Source organism: Pelodiscus sinensis, chromosome 15, assembly GCF_052426305.1.
Source record: "Pelodiscus sinensis isolate ZL-2025 chromosome 15, ASM5242630v1, whole genome shotgun sequence".
NCBI lineage: Eukaryota > Metazoa > Chordata > Testudines > Trionychidae > Pelodiscus > Pelodiscus sinensis.
In genome coordinates, this window is record NC_143066.1 from 23,070,645 (window position 1) to 23,089,708 (window position 19,064).

Below are 19,064 nucleotides of genomic sequence, written 5' to 3' on the forward strand. Positions count from 1 at the left end.
ATTATGTCCAACAGAAAAGGTTTCAACATTGTTATAATTGATGGCAGGGTGCAGAACCTTTTTTGGGTCAGGGCCCACCAACCTACAGAAAAATCAGTCAGGGTGTGTCTAGACTACATGCCTCCTTCGACGAAGGCATGTAGATTAGCCAGATCGGAAGAGGGAAATGAAGCCGCGATTAAAATAATCGCGGCTTCATTTAAATTTAAATGGCTGCCCCGATCTGCCGATCAGCTGTTTGTCGGCAGATCGGGGCAGTCTGGACGCGACGCGCCGACAAAGAAGCCTTTCTTCATTGGCACAGGTAAGCCTCGTGAAACCAGGCTTACCTGTGCCGATGAAGAAAGGCTTCTTTGTCGGCGCGTCGCGTCCAGACTGCCCCGATCTGCCGACAAACAGCTGATCGGCAGATCGGGGCAACCATTTAAATTTAAATAATCGCGGCTTCATTTCCCTCTTCCGATCTGGCTAATCTACATGCCTCCGTCGAAGGAGGCATGTAGTCTAGACACACCCTCAGGGACTACATAAATGAGAAGGGGGAAAAAACCCTCCAATCCCTCCCCACCTCCAATCCTCAGTGTAATGGCCTCCAACTGAAACACCTCACTCCTCTGATGCTCCAGCCTCATGGTGGGGGTGTGGGTAGGGAGGACTGAGGTTCAAGGCCTCAGGCCAGATTTACTCTTCTGGGGTTATAGGATTAGTGGGTTTTGTGGGCCCCCGCTGGTTCTGGGGTGGAGCCAAAAATGAGGGGTTCACTGTCTGGGACAGGGCTGTCAGTGAGTGGGATAGAGATGAGGTATAGGATCTGGGCAGAAAGTGGGCAGAGTGTGTGGGGGTGCAAGGTCTGGGTGAGATGTAGCATGCAGGAGCAGGCTGGGGGCAGGATGTCTGGCCAGGGGAAAGGTGCAGGAGCAGGCTAGGAGTAGGGTATGTGGTCAAGGATGAGGGTGTAGGAGCAGGGTGGCGGCAGGGGCAGGCTGGGGGTAGGGTGTCTGGTTGGGGAACAGGGCAGTAGCAGGTTGGAGGTAGGTGTCTGGCCAGGAGGTAGGGTGCAGTAGCAGGCTAGGGGTAGGTGTCTGACTGGGGGGGTAGGGTGCAGAAGCAGGCAGGGGAGATATGTGTCTGGCCACGGGGGTGAGGGGTCTTGGCAGGGAGAAGGTGTGTGAGGGGGCTGGGGGAGCACGTACTTGTTTTCATGCTGCTCCCAAGCACCAGAGGATTTCCCTGCTTCTCCCATTGGAGCAGTGAGGAAAGCCTCCAGGAAGCACATCTTGTGCGCTGCTGTTCTCCCAGTTGGGAGAGGGGGAGGAGAGCAGCAGCTCACAGCCACTTCTTGCTCTGGCTTCTTCCCTGCAAGCTGGATCTAGCAGGGAGGCTCAAGGCTCCCCCCACTCATTTTTCCCCTGCAGGAAGCCAGCACTGGAGCTCCAATTTTGTAGTGCCAGCGCAGGTTTCCTGCTGCAGAGGAAACAAGGTGGGGAGACTGAGCTCAAGCTGATCTGGAATGAAAAGCAAGTTAGGGAAGTAGACCACCTTCTCGCAGGAGGTAAAATTATGATGCATACAACTCTCTGTGTGTTCGGTCATCTACTTGCCTGATGTTAGCATGTACATTAGTTAAGGTAAATGTCAGACTACTCCCAGGGAGGGTGATGGGAGTAAAAATCTTCTGAAAATAGTTCATATATAATGAAGCTGTAGTGCAGACACAAATCAGATCAGTAAATAAGTAGCCCAGCTGAAAAGTGGTGTGTCTGCTGTTGAATTCAATCAAAGAACTAGCTCATAAGGCAGTGTGTTTTCTAACGCTTTTATTGCTCAAATAGAAACAAAATATAAAGAAAGGCAAAAAATGCTCAGGCCCTGGGTACCTGCAGCTCCTGTCAGTCAATGGGAGTGGCAGGAGCCTCTCAGGATCAGGCCCTGGGTAAGCAAGGGGGTCTTAGAAGCTGCTTTTTTAATATAACTAACTGATTGCTTTTTCTGTCTTCTTTTCTCTTACAGTTGTACATAATAGAATTATATTTACCTTAAAACAATTATAGTAAAAAATCCCCAAACAAACTTTGCATTAAAAGAACATTACTTAGGTTGCAAAAGTCAGGCACTAAAAAATTAGAAAATGCCAAACTTAAAATTGCCTGTGGCCCCTGAATTCATCCCCCCACATATTTGTACATTACAATAAAGTCTTTAATTACGCAGTCCTGTACTATTTTGTCCCCATAGAACTCCTACTTCATTCAGTGGAGAAAATGGATGCACCAAGGGGCAAACTTAAAGCTGGCTTTTCTGAACATTTGAATGCTTGATATTCTTTTTGCAGTGCTCTGTTACTGGTTATGACCACCTTACTAAGGCCTGTTCTTAACCTCATTCAAACACAGTAGTAGCTAGAATATTTCTAGAATCTGTGGACAGGGCTATAATATCACTTCCTAGGGAGACCGGGTAACAATGGGCAAAAAGCACTCTGTTCAGTACTCCTCTATAATATCTTCATCTTATTGATGTGTGTAAATATACTTATTCCCTGGTGAGGATCTCTTTTTCATAGCTGAAGAAGTATGGTAAGTGGTACTGATACATTTTTTCTCTTTCTTTGAATGTAGGTTGGGATGGAAGTAGCCCCTCATCTTAAAGAAAACCTTAACAAGAATTTTTTTGACTGCCTTCTAACATTTAAGCAAGTAAGCAAATATGTTTGTGTTGACTGACTGATGAAATAAGTGTGTTCCTTCAGCAACCTATGATGAAAATGCTTTTTACAAATCCTTTTAGAAGCTCTTTAATCTAGAGTTATAAATATTTCTGTAACTGTGAATCTGAAAAAAATATAACTTTACTATGCAATAGGTATCACCAGCATAAGATGTTTACTAGACTTTACCTTTACTATCATATTTCCTGTACTTAGAATGGGAAATAGTGCACATATTGTGGTATGTATAATTACTATAGATGGCATGTCTAAATTTTAAATAGTTCCCACTGCATATTTCTTCCAAATACAGGAAAATATGCAGAATACTTGAGTATACAGGCAGTCCCTGGGTTACGTACAAGATAGGGACTGTAGGTTTGTTCTTAAGTTGAATCTGTATGTAAGTCGGAACTGGCGTCCAGATTCAGCTGCTGCTGAAACTGATCAGTTTCAACAGCGGCTGAATCTGGACGCAGTTCTGACTTACATACAGATTCCACTTAAGAACCCCAGGCATCCCCAAGTCAGCTGCTGCTGAAACTGATCAGCGGCTGATTCCAGGAAGCCCGGGGCAGGGGCTTCCTGTAGTCAGCCACTGGTCAGTTTCAGCAGCGGCTGACTTGGGGACGCCTGGGGCAGAGCCGCTGGGGTGCTGCTGGGTTGGTCCAGTAGCGCCGCCGCTCCTCGGCGCTACTGGACCAACCCAGCAGCCCCCAAGCTGCTCTGCCCCAGGCGTCCTGATTCAGCTGCTGCTGAAACTGACCAGCAGTGGCTGAATCAGGACGCCTGGAGCTGGGGTGCTGCCCGGTTGGTCCAGTAGCGCCCAGAGCGGCGCTACGGGACCAACTGGCAGCACCCCAGCTGCTGTACCACAGGTGTCCGGAGCAAAGCCGCGGAGCATGGGGGCAGCGGGACAGTCCAGACGCGCCGTGGCTGTCCTGCTGCCCTTGGGCTCCGTGGCTTTGCTCTGCTTTGCTCCCCGTCCCCCTGGTCTGCAGACCAGGGGGACGGGCAGCAAAGCGGCAGAACACGCGGGCAGTGGACAGCCCAGACGCGTCTGGGCTGTCCGCTGACCGCGCGCTCCGCGGCTTGGCTCTGCTTTGCCCCTCCCCCCCCCCCCCTCCCGGTCTGACAGGGGGGGGGGCAAAGCAGAGCCAAGCCGCGGAGCGTCTGGGCTGTCAGCTGATCGCGCGCTCCGCGGCTTGGCTCTGCTTTGCCCCCCCGTCCCCCTGGTCTGACGGGGGGCAAAGCAGAGCCAAGCCGCTCTGTTCCGCCGCTTTGCTTCCTCTCCCTGGTCTGCTGGAGACCAGGGAGAGGAAGGGCCCCGTTCGTAACTGCGGATCCGACATAAGTCGGATCCTCGTAACTCGGGGACTGCCTGTACTGTGTAATTCTGTGACTCTGGTCTCTCAAACCTTTCATTTAACCTAGTGAGTGGCAACCTAGGCTAGTGAGTGGGCTGCATAAGTGGCTCGCCTTCATCTCAATGGGCTGCAAGATTGTCGTAACCAAGACGGTCTCCCAGGAGAAGATAGTTTTGCTAACTGCGTTTGTGTATTTAGAATTTGCAGAATGTGCTGACTGAACCGTAGCAGCACTTCGGATGCAGAGGGAGCACATGGCTCTCACAATATTGGGTGCAATCAGCATGCACCTCTCTTCATGTTCCCTTGCTTTAAGTGCATGTCTCTTTAGTAATACCAATAGGAAAAAAACTACACGGAGGTAAACCAGCAGTATTTGGCAATCCTATGAGTGGGCAATGGTAAGTAAAATGTCACGTGGGCCACATATAGAACCCCAATAGGCTGGACGTGGTCCTCAGGCTGCAGGTTTCCCGCCACTGAGTGAAGCTATATCATGAAGATTTATTTGCAGTTTCTTGTAACCCTGCCAGATACCTTTTTCCCCTCATGGCAGCAGTTTCACATCTTTAATTTCCTTTACAGATGCATGGGGATACTGTACAAAATCAGCTGGTAGTGCAGCGTGTGGAGATTCCATTGTATTTGACTCTCTACTCTCCTGCTATCGATTGGATTTTACAGTGTATTGCATACCGTGCTCCTGAGGTAAAACAACACGTTTTAGGGAAGGCAAAAACTCAACTCCCCCCCCCCCCCCCCCCCAAAAAAAAAAACCCCAAACAAACCCAGCCCAAACCTAACCACTCACCTTGGCCAGTCTAGCAGTGAGGGGAAAAATGCCTTTCCAGTACCCTGAGAAAAGAGCAACTACCATAGAGCGCACAGCAGGTCATGGCAAACCAGGTATTTCACTATCCCTGAGAGTGATGCTCCTCCTGGTACAGGTTAAAAAAGGGCTTTTCTTGTGCCAGCATGAACCTAAATTGTTGCCCTTCTCTTTTGTTCACATGGAGGAGGGATGGGTTGATGTTCTCACCTTGACCTGGCGTGAAAGTGCTGCAGCAAGTCACTCTATGCCTAGCTAGTCCTTCACCTTTTCCTAGAAGTCGGACAGTATTCCCCACTATTTAATGTGTGGTGAGGTCTTTTGAAAACAAGGCTAGTGCCAGATACAAAATCTGTTTGGGGTGCCAAGACAAGAGATTTGAGTGACTTATGCTGCAAAGATAATTTTTTCAAATAAATTTTTTGTTGAGGGAATCAAGAATTTACTACATTATAAAAGCAAGAGGAAGACCAAGGACAGGGTAGGCCCACTGCTCAGTGAGGAGGGAGAAGCAGTAACAGGAAACTTGGAAATGGCGGAGATGCTCAATGACTTCTTTGTTTCGGTCTTCACCGAGAAGTCTGGAGGTGTGCCTAACGTAGTGAATACAATTAGAGAGAGGGTAAGTTTAGAAGATAGGATACACAAAGAACAAGTTAAAAATCACTTAGGAAAGTTAGATGTCAGCAAGTCACCAGGTCCTGATGAAATGCATCCCAGGATACTCAAGGAGCTGATAGAGGAGGTATCTGAGCCTTTAGCTATGATCTTTGAAAAATCATGGAAGACGGGAGATTCCAGAAGACTGGAAAAGGGCAAATATTGTGCCCATCTATAAAAAGGGGAATAAGAACAACCCAGGAAACTACAGACCGGTCAGTTTAACGTCTGTCCCAGAGAAGATAATGGAGCAGGTATTTAAGGAAATCATATGCAAACACTTGGAAGGTAATAAAGTGATAGGGAATAGCCAGCATGGGTTTGTGAAGAACAAGTCATGCCAAACTAATCTGATAGCTTTCTTTGACAGGATAACGAGCCTTGTGGATAAGGGAGAAGCGGTAGATGTCATATACCTAGACTTTAGTAAGGCATTTGATACGGTCTCGCATGATATTCTTATTGATAAACTAGGCAAATATAACTTGGATAGGGCCACGATAAGGTGGGTGCATAATTGGCTGGATAACCGTAGTCAGAGAGTTGTTGTTAACGGTGCTAAATCCTGCTGGAAAGGGCTAACAAGTGGAGTTCCACAAGGGTCTGTTTTGGGACCCGTACTGTTCAATATCTTCATCAATGATGTAGATATTGGGATAGAGAGTATGCTTATTAAGTTTGCAGATGATACCAAACTGGGTGGAGTTGCGACTTCTTTGGAGGATAGGGACATAATTCAAAATGACCTTAGCAAGTTAGAGAAATGGTCAGAGGTAAACAGGATGAAGTTTAATAAAGAGAAATGCAAAGTTCTCCACTTAGGAAGGAACAATCAGTTCCATACATACAAGATGGGAAGTGACTGTCTAGGAAGGAGCATGGCGGAAAGGGATCTAGGGGTCATAGTGGACCACAAGTTGAATATGAGTCAACAGTGTGATGCTGCTGCAAAAAAAGCAAATATGATTCTAGGTTGTATCAACAGGTGTGTTGTAAGCAAAACTCGTGAAGTCATTCTGCCGCTCTACTCTGCACTAGTTAGGCCTCAGCTGGAGTACTGTGTCCAGTTCTGGGCGCCACATTTCAAGAAAGATGTGGAGAAATTGGAAAGGGTATAGAGAAGAGCGACAAGAATGATTAAAGGTCTAGAGAACATGACCTATGAAGCCAGGCTTCATGAACTGGGCTTGTTTAGTTTGGAAAAAAGAAGATTAAGGGGGGACATGATAGCGGTTTTTAAATATCTAAAAGGGTGTCACAAGGAGGAAGGAGAAAATTTGTTCCTCTTGGTTTCTGAGGACAGGACAAGGAGTAATGGGCTTAAAGTGCAGCAAGGGAGGTTTAGATTGGACATTAGAAAAAATTCCTAACTGCCAGGGTGGTCAAATATTGGAATAAATTGCCAAGGGAGGTGGTGGAATCTTCCTCTCTGGAGATATTTAAGAACAGGTTAGATAGACATCTGTCAGGGATGGTGTAGACGGAGCTTGGTCCTGCCTTGAGGGTGGGGGGCTGGACTCGATGACCTCTCGAGGTCCCTTCCAGTCCTATGATTCTATGATTCTATAAGTGAGGGGTTCCCATACTTTTTGACACAGGGACCAGTAAATCCATTCACGAGCTTTCGGAGGACTGGTAACATATATTTGCATATTCATTAAGCAAATGACGAATATGCAAATACACTGGTTTTGGTCCTCCCAAAGCCCCCAGGGCCAGCTTTAGCAAAGCTTTTGATACGGCCACCCACAACATTCTTACCAGCAAGTTAAGGGAATATGGATTGGAAAAATGGACTGTAATCCAATAAAACCCTGCACCACCACATTGTGCATTGAAAAGGGGCTCATTTTTTTTCAGAAAGCCGACACCATCTTTGGAATTTTTTATCCATATTCTCATTCCGGATGGTGAATGCACCAGGTTCTCTCCTTTCTGACACATTGTCGTGCCTTTAAACCTCACTGTCAGCAGTGGGGATATTAGAAGGCACTGCTTTTACATTTTTATTCAGGATCTGTGTGCGCCCTGAACTGTCCCGCTCCCTGCTAGCCAATTTCCCCCCACGTTCCACCCCCGCCCTGGGCCAGCCCTGCTGTCCCCACCAGACGATTCTCTCCCAATCTCTCCTGGCAAGCCCTGCTGCCCCCGCCAGCCTTGCTTCTGTCGGCCGGTTCCCCAGCCAGCCCCACGATCTCCCCCAGCCAGCCTCACTGCCTCCGCCAGATGGTTACCCCCTCCCCCGCTTCCCTGCGGCCCATATCCAACCCTTCCTCCCCCCTCCACAGCCAGCAATAAGAGCTCACCTGGTAACCCTCACTATACCTCTGTTGGGAGCCTGAAACATACGGCTGCATCCGCCCAGCCCGTCTGAGGGCTTGGGGAGTCGGGCGCTGCACAGGCAGTCCGGGAGCCCGGAACACCCTGGCAGCCACGCTGAGGCCGGGTATTATTTTCCCGCGGCCTGGTACCGCCCGGTAACTCATTTTGATCTGATTTGAGTTTTATATCCCTTTTAAAACAAGAAAAACATTTTAAACATATAACAAGTTGTGAAGGATAGCATATGATATATGAGAAATGGCACAAGCAACTATAAGAAGTAACTTTCTAAATTGATTTTTTTTCATCATTTTGAAGGATGTAGAGCAGGTGTTAGTTATAGATCTATAGTATGACTCTTAGGATAAAAATATAGTACTAGCAGAAATCAAAAATTGCAGTTGAAAAAATAATTGGGAAATTTTATCTCAATTTAATAATAATTTATAGTACCTTATTTTCTAAGGCGAGTCTATGAGATCTTTAAATGTTCCACAAAACATGAAACATTTCTGATACAATCATAATCAGATGCAGAATTCTTAAGAAAGTGGAAGTAATACAAGTTGACTTTAAAAAAAGAGATCCTCTGGGTAAAGAAAGTGATCCAGAAAATGGTTGCCCTCTAAGCTTGACTCTAACAATGGGAGAAGTACCAGTAATATAGATAAAGAGCAGCATAAAGATTGCACGCATGAAAGAAGTGCTAACAAGCCTTAATAATATCAAATGAAATAGTGTAAATATAAAGCTATTCTTGTTGTAGTACATGTTTACAGATTATGTAGAATCTGAATAATGTAAATGCTTTTAAATTATGAAGATGCTAAAGAAATTCTAAAGGTGAAACCTCATCCGCACCAGAATGCACATCCAATTGCTTTATAACATGTCTCTTGGGATTGTGCATCAGAACCCTGTGGTGCTGTTCTTTGCACAGCTTCATCAACATAGTGATGCAAATTGCACCATTTTAAATTTATAAACATAATCAACATAATGTTATAACCAACCTAAAAATAGTGTGAAACAAAAATTAATTTCCAATGAGACATTACAACACTTCCACATTTGAGAAGAAAGCTGAAGGGAGCCTAGTCATGGGGAGAACTTAAATATGCTGTTTGCTTTCCTGTTTAAAGGCTTCTTTAAAAATTACCTTTTTAGAAATTAGCTCTTGCTCATATATAGAGAAGGATAGAATAAACCCTAATAAATATGAGCATACATTTGTAAAATCTTGTACACAGGAAAATAGATGTACTGTATACTGGAAATAATAATAAAGCACAAATGTGAACATTTAAATTAATAGTCAGTACTGCATTTTCTTTCTTACTGACCTGTTGACTGGTATCATCTTGCTTTCTTGATCTTCTGATTCTGTTTGGATCCTTCTCTCATACTGATATAAGCTGATGAAGAAAAATTTGGCAAGATTTGGGCTTTGTAATTGCTTAACATAGCCATCAAGCTACTTAAAACTTGAAACAGTGTGTGTGCATTCTGCAATAAAGAGATAGTGGTATAGTATTCTACTCTCTTGCCAGAGGTAATTGACTGTGTCATTTTTCAAAGGGATAACCTTTTCCAGACATGACTAAAGACTTGGAAACTTGACTTTTATAAAATAAAGTAGCATGTTAGATTAAAATGTCTCACTATCCATGCAATATATTTGTTTTATATTGCACCACCCATAAGTTTCTTTTGATTAGATGTAGTGTTAAATAAGATTATTGGAATGTAGTAGCTAGGTAATGAAATTCTCCTATAGTTAATGTTCAGTCTTCCAAAAGCTGTGAGAATTTTTTTATTTGGGTAGTCCACACTTTTTAATTTGAATGAAATCACCTTTATAGATTCTGCTTACTGAGATGATGGAGAGGTGCAAGAAACTGGGGAACAAGTAAGTACTGCATGGTCAACAGATCATGAGTCAGAAATATCAATCTTATGTTATTCTTATAATCCAGTTCTTTGTATAATGTGTCTCATTTTATTTTTTGCAGAATACTTTACTAAAACTGAGATTTAGCATCTGTGCTCCCTGAATTTTTTTTCACCCAAAATTCCAGGGAGTTTTGTTGTGACAAAAAGTTAAATGACCCAATTGTCAGATGCGCCAGAGTTCAGCTAGGATTAAACCCTCTGATATTTTGTGTTTTTAGTCATTTCCTTTGAGAACTACCCATACTTTGTGCTACCAGCCATTTCCTTTGAAAACTATACATGCTGCATTTTCATTTTTTCCTCTTTTTGACTTTTTCTATTTTGCCAGTATGTGTATACTTGGAGGGAGGTTGCAGAGCATCTGAGCTGGATCAAGGACAGGTGTATTTAGGTGACTGAACAGTACCATTTTAAGGCTAAGAATAATCTTCCAACTGTGTCTTAGAAAGGATTCATTGCTAGTTAACTTAGTCCCTATCTGAACTAGAAAAATGAACAGAAAAAGGTTTTCAAACACAGTTCATCCTATCTCCACACATTAACCCACATCAGAATGTACTTTGGCTTGATGTGCACAGGCTTAACTGTATTTAGTGACTACAGAAAGGTTACTTGTTAGTTTTCAGTCCTCTTTTTGAATTGTGTGAGCATGGTTTAGCTTAACTTACACATTCTGGCTTTGGTTTGGTTTAGTAGGTGAGCAGGGAGAAGATCTGTGAAAATTGTTTTCAAACATGATTAATTTTTCTACTGCACATCAAGCTAGTGTAATACGCTTTGAGTGAAGAACCAGAAATTCACTACCTTTTTAACCAAAAGAAAGACTCTGTAACTCCAAATGTGACTCAGTTAAGGTGCTGGAGAAGTTTTTTTTCAAAATCAGTGGTGAGGACTGTCATGGCTCCTTTCCCACTCTGGCATGATAAATGCAGAAGTGGGGGCCAGCAAGTGTACCCCAAAGCCTTATCTACCAGGCTTTGGTATAAAACATCTGTGACGGATTTACGGGTGCGAGCACCTCGCGCCCCCTCTTTTTGGCTCAGCGTAGAGCCGGGGGCGGGGCTCCGCGGACCCACCGCCTTCTTTATTCTCCTTGTCCCCAGCCTCTGGGCTTGTTGGCGGGGATGACCGGGGAGGGGGTGCGATCACCTCTCGACCAAGGGTGGCCGAGAGGGTTCGGCAAACCCCGAGTTCAGGCCCCCTCCTCCAGCCGGAAGGGGGGGGGGTGTTCGTGGTGTCTCTGGGGATGGGGGTTGGGGTCCTGACCTGTGCCAGATTCTGCGGCGGGCGCCGTCCGCCTCGCTTCCGGCTCTTGAGGGTTGTAGGACGGGTGGGGGAGTGGGGGACCCGGGCCCGCCCTCTCCACTGGGTCCCAGCCCGAGGCCCTAAGTGGAGTTGGCGTCTACACGTCGCCCTCCACGGCGGATGGGGCGGCAGCCCCCTATTCCTCCGCCCACGGACGCCAAAAGGGCCCTGCCTCGGGCTCCTTCCACTCCCTGCTTGTCCGCCCCGGCGATGGGGCTGATTGGGGTGCACTCTCCGCGCCGAAGTCTCCGGGTGCATCCCAGCGCGAGTCGCCAGCTGCTGACTCCGTCCTTCCTGGTCGCCCCGGGGGCCGAGCCCTTGGCGTCCCTGGAAGCCAGGGTCGCTGCCTCCTTGCTCCTGCCCCCCCGTCCGTCTGCCCGGCTGCCATCTTTATAGGCGCCGGGGAGTGACGTCCGGGCGTTCCGCCCCGTCCGTGCGCCGCCGCCGCCCTCGCCCTTTCCCCAGCGTGGGCCCGTGCCCCGTTTAAAGCCGCCAGCCGGGGCGGGCGGGCTGGCTGCTTCCGCGCGGCCCGCCCCCTCCCCCGCTCCCGGTGGGGTGCCCTGGGTTGGGCTTGCCGCTGCCCCAACTCCGGGGCTGCGATGCCGGTCGGCGCGCCGCTTGCGGCGCGCGGTTTCTCCCGAGGGGGGGGGGGAGTCCCGCTCCCTTCTCTAGTGCGGACCCCGCCGGGTCCGTCACAACATCCCCCAAAATCTTAAAAACCTAGATCTTGGGAACAAAACTTCCGCTGCAACCACCCAAATGTTGATAAAGAAATCAGGGGGAAGATCATTTGGGAAATCTCACCCCTAAGATAAAAATCAAGGCACAATTAACCACTGCCCGGTTAATAAAAAGAAAAGAAAGAACTTTTATTATTACAACCATATTCCTGTTGCAAACATAATGACTAGATAGGGAGGTAACAAAATATACTCATGGAGAAACTCCATGGGCCTAGAACTTAGTTATAAAGAAAAGCCAAAACATCTTTTAAGCAGTGCCAGATCTCAGATCCCATACCCAATCCTTAAAACAATAAAACCTAACGAAACTACCTAAACTTTACCCTACTTACAGAAAATGAAGAATGGTGTCTTGGAGAGAGAGAGACATGCTAGTCCCTCTCTGTAGCTGCAGAGAATTCTTAGGGAGACAAAAGGGAGAGAAAAAAGAAAAAACCCAAATTCCTTTGTCCCAGTTTGAAAAGTCCCACCTACATTCCTATTGGTCACTCCACCTGGCTAGGTGTAGTTAACCCCTTAATCCCCAGGCTGTTGACTAACCCTCATAATCATGACAAGGACATTGCTGTATTGGGGCAAAAATCATGTTTTTAGACACTGTTCTGTCTATGGATTTTTGGTTCATTCTGTTGCATTTTTCTTTAAATTAGTAGCTTTTGCTATTTTGGGTTGTGAAGACTTATTTTTCTGCATAGTCTGTACACAGCTCTCTTGTTTGCTTTGCAGCAAAGCAAATTTCACAATGTAGCACCAAGAGAACTGAGATATTTCCTTTGTGTTTTAATGGACTGTTAATTTCAGTTTATTTTTGAACTTTCAAATGCTTATATAGTTTAGCTAATTGGAAATTGAATAACCCAGCTCTGACAATTTTTTTTAGGTTAACAACATCATAGGCAAAATTCTCACCTCTTCTGAGCACCTCATTGAATGGTATTTTATAGATTTATGTAATGATTTTCATTGCTAAATTTTGAAGCCCACATTATTCACAAACTATGAATACATCTACACACTGCAGGGCGAAAGTTAAATTAAGCTACACAACTTCATCTATGTCAATTGTGTAGCTGAAGTCGAAGTAGCTTAATTTGGTTTTTGGTGCTGTCTACACAGCAGGGAATTGAAAGAACATTCTCCCTTCGACTTCCCTTACTCCTCATGAAATGAGGTTAGAGTAAGAAGTCTTCCATCTCAACATTATTTTGAAATTAAGGCTTGTTGTGTGGATGCACATTATCAGGAGTTGCCAAATTATGGAAAACCCTACTCGCCACCCTTCCCCACAAAGTGTTTTTTTTTAAATGGCATAAATTCCTAATACGAATAAGAACAGTAAATTACTAATAAGTTATTAATAAATATCACCCAGGTTATTAATAAATATCTTATAAACCTTTACCTTTTCTCTCTGCTTCCATGTCTCCTCCCCTTGCTCCATCAGCTCCCCTGGTGCCCCTCAACCCTTCACCCTCTGCTGTCCTGACTCCTGCCCTTCTCACTGCCCTCAGCCTTCCTGAGACCTGCCCCCCTCCACCAGCCCTTCTCTCTGCCCTGTGCCCACTCCTCCAGTAGCCCCACTCTGATCATGTGAGCTACCCCTCCTCATCCCCTCTCCTAAAACCTCCCTCTACACACCTGCTCTGCCTCTCTCCTCTGGTGCTTCTCCCTCCCCTGCAGGTGTTTGCCCTTCCGCTTCACCCCCAGAATCCCTTGGCACCTACACCCTCCTGGTGCCTCCCCCTTCCCTCACTGCTCCTTCCCCTTTTGCCCTTTTTCCCTGATATCCACCCCCTCACCACCCTCTGCCCCCGTTCTCCTCATGCCCCTGTGCCCTCACAGATGCCTTGCTCCATCCCCGCCTTCCTCATGCCCACCCCTTCTTTCAAGCCTTCTCCCAGCACCTCCCCCTCCCTCTCTAGCTCCCAGTGCCCTTACCCTTTCCTCTCCCAGCATCACCCTGTCCCCCCTCCCACCGACACCTCCCCTCCTACCCTTTACCTCATTGTCTGCACTTGGCCCCCTGGCATTTGTCTCTCCTGCATCCCTGTCCCTTGGTGCCTTCCCCTTTCTTCTTCTTATTCTTCTCCTGACCTCCTCCCCTCAGCACAAGCCCCTTCCCCATATTTTTTCCCTCCGCTCCCCACAGCCCCGCCCAGCCCAGCTCCTTCCCCTCCCCAGGGGCCAGCTCTAGGTTTTTTGCTGTCCCCCCCGTCCCTTTGTTGTTGTCTTTTACACGTTTGCATTTTGCAATGGGTTTTTTTTTTGTTTGTTTTTCCTTTTTGTTCTGGCATTTTAGCCCTATAAATAACAAATAGCATTTTCATTCTTTTTTTCCATAAAGGCAAGGGCCCTTCAAGTGAACTCCCCCTTTCACTTGCTGCTGGGTCACAGCAGCCTTTTCCCTGCCCTGTCCAGGCCCTCCCTATGGACAAGCACCCCTCACTCCTGGCCCACAGGAGGAGCAGGGTGCAGGGACAGCACAGAGCCAGAGGGGTGCAGGGAATGGTGGGGGAGTACGGAGGTGGCGCGGGAACGGGAGGCACAGAGCTAGAGGAATGCAGGGGTAGCAGGCTTTTGTGGAGGCACGGAGAATGGGACACGGGGAACAGGAGGGGCAGAGGGATCGGGGTCTAGGGGCAGTGCAGGGAACGAGCAGCAGAGCTGGGGGGGGCAGGGATTGCTGGGAGCAGGGTGCCAGGGTGTGGTGGAGGCATGGGGAATGGGATGCGGGGAACAGGAGGAGGGGCAGAGGGATCGGGGTATAGGGGCAGTGCAGGGAACGGGCAGCAGAGCTGGGGGGGAAGGGATCGGGGGGAGCAGGGTGCGGGGTATAAGGGCGGCGCAGAGCCAAAGGGTCGCAGGGAAGAGGGAGAGCAGGGGGTCCAGGGTGCAGGGGAGGTGTGGGGAACAGGCGGTGCGGAGACAAAGGGGGGCTGGAGCCGTGGCAAGACTGGAGCCGGCGGGGCTGGCCCTGGCTGTGCTGCGCGCTGCAGCCAGCTCCCAGGGACACGTGGCCAGAGTCGAGCTGCCGCGGCCCTTTGAAATCAGTGGGGCGAGGTCACGCCAGCGTCCTGGCATCCTGTCCCACCTCCTCGTGCTGGAGCTGTACTCAGGCAGCCCGGTGGGAAGAATCGCCGCACTTCCCCCTTCCCAGTGGTGCTGTGCTCCTCCGCCAACCAGCGAATCGGATGGAGCTGCGCCATCCGTAGTGTGGGCTTTGGCCAGCCCATCACAATGGCCAACCGGGCCAGTCTGCCCCTGCACTCGCAAGCTGGAAAAATCTACTCACCGCGGGCGAGTGCATTTGTCGAGCCCTGCACATTATGTTATTTCAGAATAATATCAGTTATTCCAAAATAACGCTGCTGTGTAGACATAGCCTACGTATATGCAGTATCACTAAAATTCAGCCATTTGAGTGAAAGGCAGCAGCTAAATTGGGCAACAAGCTGTCGACAACAGTATGAATGGCATGAAAAAGTATGGTCAACACCAGTGTTCCTCTAGTCCAGGGTTTCCCAACCTATGGGTCGGGACCCAGATATGGGTCACCATTACATTTCAAAAGGGTCGCCAAGTGTCTCCCCAGCTGGCTTCCTCTGCCCCATTTTTGAATTGCCTTGGGTCACCAAATCTTCCTGAATTGTCAAAATGGGTCCCCATCTGGAAAAAGTTGGGAACCGCTGCTCTAATCTAAGCTGTGTTGCAGCACAGCTTCACGGGTGATTAATCAGCCCCACCCACATGGAGCTAACTGATTGGGTGGGGCTGATGAATTACCTATGAAGCTGTGCTGCCATGCAGTTTATAGAGAACACTGGTCAAGACCACTGGCAAATTCCTTCTAAGTGCTTCGTGACCTCTGTAATGCTGCTATTCATTGTCTGTTCTGCAAAAGATTGGCACACAGTAAATTGCACACAGTATTCACTGTATTGTCTTCAAAAGAGTGAACGATCAAGTGCCAATTCTGCTGGGGTTAACAAGTCCAAGTGGAAGGTGTGGATATGCATATCAGGGCAGAATATGGCTCTGAATGTTTGTTTTAAAATGCTGTGTCAAACCAAGTTACTTTTTCTGAAATGCAATACATTGGATTCTCTCTTCAGAGCTGAATTACAATATAAATTTTAGGTTTAATTTAGTAACTCTGTAGACATTAATAGTCACCTTTATTGTAATCATGTGGATTTACTTCTGTTCTACCAGCTCATTTAATAGAAATTAGCCGTGCAACAGAGCTTCAGTAGAGGTTTCACTAAACCAAAGGATACTTTCAATTGTAGCGTCTTCAGACAGAAGAAGAAAATAGAATACTGTTTCTTTTTATTGAATAGCCAATAGTCTCCAGGTTGGTGAGTGATGTGGCAGTATTATAAGGAAATCTGCTCTCAGTTAGTGATAGTTTGGAAGAAATTTGATTCTTACATAAGAAATCTAATGTAAAATTCATTTTAAAGGCAATTATATGATGATCTCCCTGGAGTTAAGGAAAAACAGTTTTGTCTGAGGTTGAGTGCAGCATTTCCAGCCTTAATGTTTTTTGTTTTGCCAAAGAAATTAGTCTTGTTCAACCAAGTAGTAGTAGCCCTTTTTTATTTTAAGTAGAAACTGAATGGTATTTAAGCATTCTCTAGAATCCAGATCAGTGTAAACTAGACACTTAAAAGTGATTTGATTTATGGTTAGCTGCACTGATTTGTGTGATTTTTCCTTTTAGTGCATTGCTATTGAATTCAGTGATGTCAGCATTCAGAGCAGAGTTTATTGCTGCAAGGTCTATGGATTTTATTGGCATGATTAAAGAGTGTGATGAATCTGGATTCCCCAAGGTAAGCTTTGCAACTTAAAGCACTCCTTATTCATTACCTTGCTGAGTACTTTATACATTTATCTTGTTGGTCACGCAGGATTAAAAAATGGGGACTCTATGCTGTGTAGAATAAGGTAATTTATTATCTAGAACACAGTGATTTCTATTCCTGTTTCATTCCTGAATTCTAAATCCTTTACAAGTGGTAGGGGTCCAATAAGAATGGAGATGAGAACTCTCTCTTCTGCAACAGCAGAGGGTGGATCAAAAGGGGGTTTGTTGATGTTTATTAGTAATAAGGAAGGGCCTTTATTAGCTGGTCAATCCCAGTGCTGGAATTAACTATTTTGTGGCTTCCTTTACACAGTGTGTGACTCTACTGCCTGCACTTGGACATTTTAAGGAACTTTATCTTGTCCCATTGAAGCCAATGGGAGTTTTGCTGTTGACTGCAATGGGAGCAGATTCTGACTTCTCCGAGAGCCTATTTTGAGCCTTTCTTCAGAAATCTGCCAAATAAGTATGCATGTTAAACAGCAGAACAGAGTATAGTACTCACCTGTTTGTCTATCAAAAGCAAATGATCTTAATGCTGAATCATTTCAATATATAGGCTCTAAGTTGCTAATTAAATTTAACTGCTTAGACTTTTCTCCAACAAAAAATCCTTACTGTTGAGTTTTTGAGACCAAAAATATATGACCTTTGAGTGTCTTAACCAACTTCATAATTCTGTAACCAGTAGTATTTTGAAATGTGATCTGTTTTATAGAGACTTTCTAATTGATAGGATCATCTGATCTTTCCTCAGCATCTTCTCTTTCGCTCTTTGGGGTTAAACTTGGCTATGGCTGATCCTCCTGAATGTGATCGCCTTCAGATACTAAATGAAGCCTGGAAGGTTATCACAAAATTGAAGAACCCACAGGTGAGTCATTGATAGGAGATGAGTTCTGGGGTAAATTGGAACTGACTTGCCTATTTCAGATGCAGTGGTAGCCAGTTCATAATGATTTAAAAAAAAAAAACCCATAGTTACATATGAGCTTTTAATATACACTGAGCATAGCATTGCCCAGTTCACCATAACTAAATACTCAATAATTGCTTCATCAGTAAGCATACCAATCATGTACTTTATAGGAACTGAACCTTTTGTACTCCTTTTGTGTACACCAGAGCCCCCTTCTGAAATTTGTAAGCATGTAGGTAGGTCCTTGTGCCTGCTTGGATCTAAATGCCAGGCAAGTGCCCAAGTAATTCTCTTCCAGCAGCCTGTTTAAGTAAACATAGACTCAAACTTAATACACATTTTGAAGGTGATGCATTCTTTTGACCATAACATACCCATTTCCTCTAGGATTATATTAACTGTGCGGAAGTGTGGGTGGAGTATACCTGCAGACACTTTACGGTATGTAGGAATGTCTATAAGTATTTTAAAAATAATTTTAATTGTGTGGAGACTAGTGATGTAAGCGAGTATTTGACTACCCAATAAGTCTATGCTTATTGGATAGTCGAGTTGAGTACTTGACTACTTGCTTCCCCACTCCCCCTTCCTGCCTCTGTATGAGAGGCAGCATGTGTGTAGGGGAAAAGGGGGAGTGAAACAGGAGCTCGTGCTGGGGGGAACCAGCTTAAAAGCCTGTTCCCCCCAGCACTGGCTCTGCAGTGCTGCCTGCTTTCCCCTCGCCCCTCCACTGCCTCTATCAGAGGTAGCGGGGGGCAGGGTAGGGGAGGCTTCTCAGTCAGCAGCCCCTGTCAGCAGTGGTCCCAGCTGGGAGCTGGGGCCCTCTCACCGACAGGGGCTGCTGCCATGAAGTAGCCCCTATCCACAGTGGCTGTTGTGAATAGGGGCTGCAGGATCTGGCGCATCAGTCCAGGAACTCTGCGCCTCTGCATTTTAATAAGGAAGAGGCCTGTATTAGTGGGTCAGTCCCAGTGCCGGAATTAACCTCTGCATTTCTGCTACGCTGCTGCGCTGGGTTCTTATTACGTTTAAAATGCAGAGCTGCAGTGGTCCTGGTGCCGGCGAGAACTGGAACTCCTGAGTCCAGTAGTTAGCTCCGCTGTGGCTCTACAGAGCGCCCCCATTTATCGACACAATTTGTATCAACTACACGATTAGCAAAATACTCCTTCCTTAACATCCTTGGTGTAGAGACAGTAAGTAACTGTGTAGCCGTTTACAGTGTGAAAAAACAATGAATACAATAAACAACTAACTTTTCTATCTATAATATCTGTACATTAGACTTTTTAGTATGTAATTAATATCAATTGGGGACGAGATAAATTCCTGTGAAACCAGATTATCTTCTAATGTGAGCGCTGAATAGATACAAATTAGAAGCTTAAA

At 46.2% G+C, this 19,064-nt stretch overlaps 1 protein-coding gene and 1 long non-coding RNA gene across 3 annotated transcripts in view; one reads left to right on the forward strand and one right to left on the reverse strand.

Moving 5' to 3' along the window:
• VPS35L (VPS35 endosomal protein sorting factor like) overlaps nucleotides 1-19,064 on the forward strand; it is a 146,162-nt gene that overhangs the window by 56,033 nt on the left and 71,065 nt on the right. For both annotated transcript variants that reach the window (XM_006123143.5, XM_089782301.1), the window contains exons 13-18: nucleotides 2,619-2,696; nucleotides 4,660-4,782; nucleotides 9,748-9,794; nucleotides 16,610-16,721; nucleotides 17,514-17,630; nucleotides 18,063-18,116. In XM_006123143.5, the coding sequence (XP_006123205.3) occupies nucleotides 2,619-2,696; nucleotides 4,660-4,782; nucleotides 9,748-9,794; nucleotides 16,610-16,721; nucleotides 17,514-17,630; nucleotides 18,063-18,116 (531 nt within the window). The remainder of the gene's footprint in view (nucleotides 1-2,618; nucleotides 2,697-4,659; nucleotides 4,783-9,747; nucleotides 9,795-16,609; nucleotides 16,722-17,513; nucleotides 17,631-18,062; nucleotides 18,117-19,064) is intronic.
• On the reverse strand, nucleotides 7,125-13,587 carry LOC142818603 (uncharacterized). The gene is made up of 3 exons (XR_012896154.2): nucleotides 12,219-13,587; nucleotides 9,229-9,300; nucleotides 7,125-8,075 (listed from the first exon to the last, which is right to left on the reverse strand). It is a non-coding gene; the product is annotated as an uncharacterized LOC142818603 (long non-coding RNA).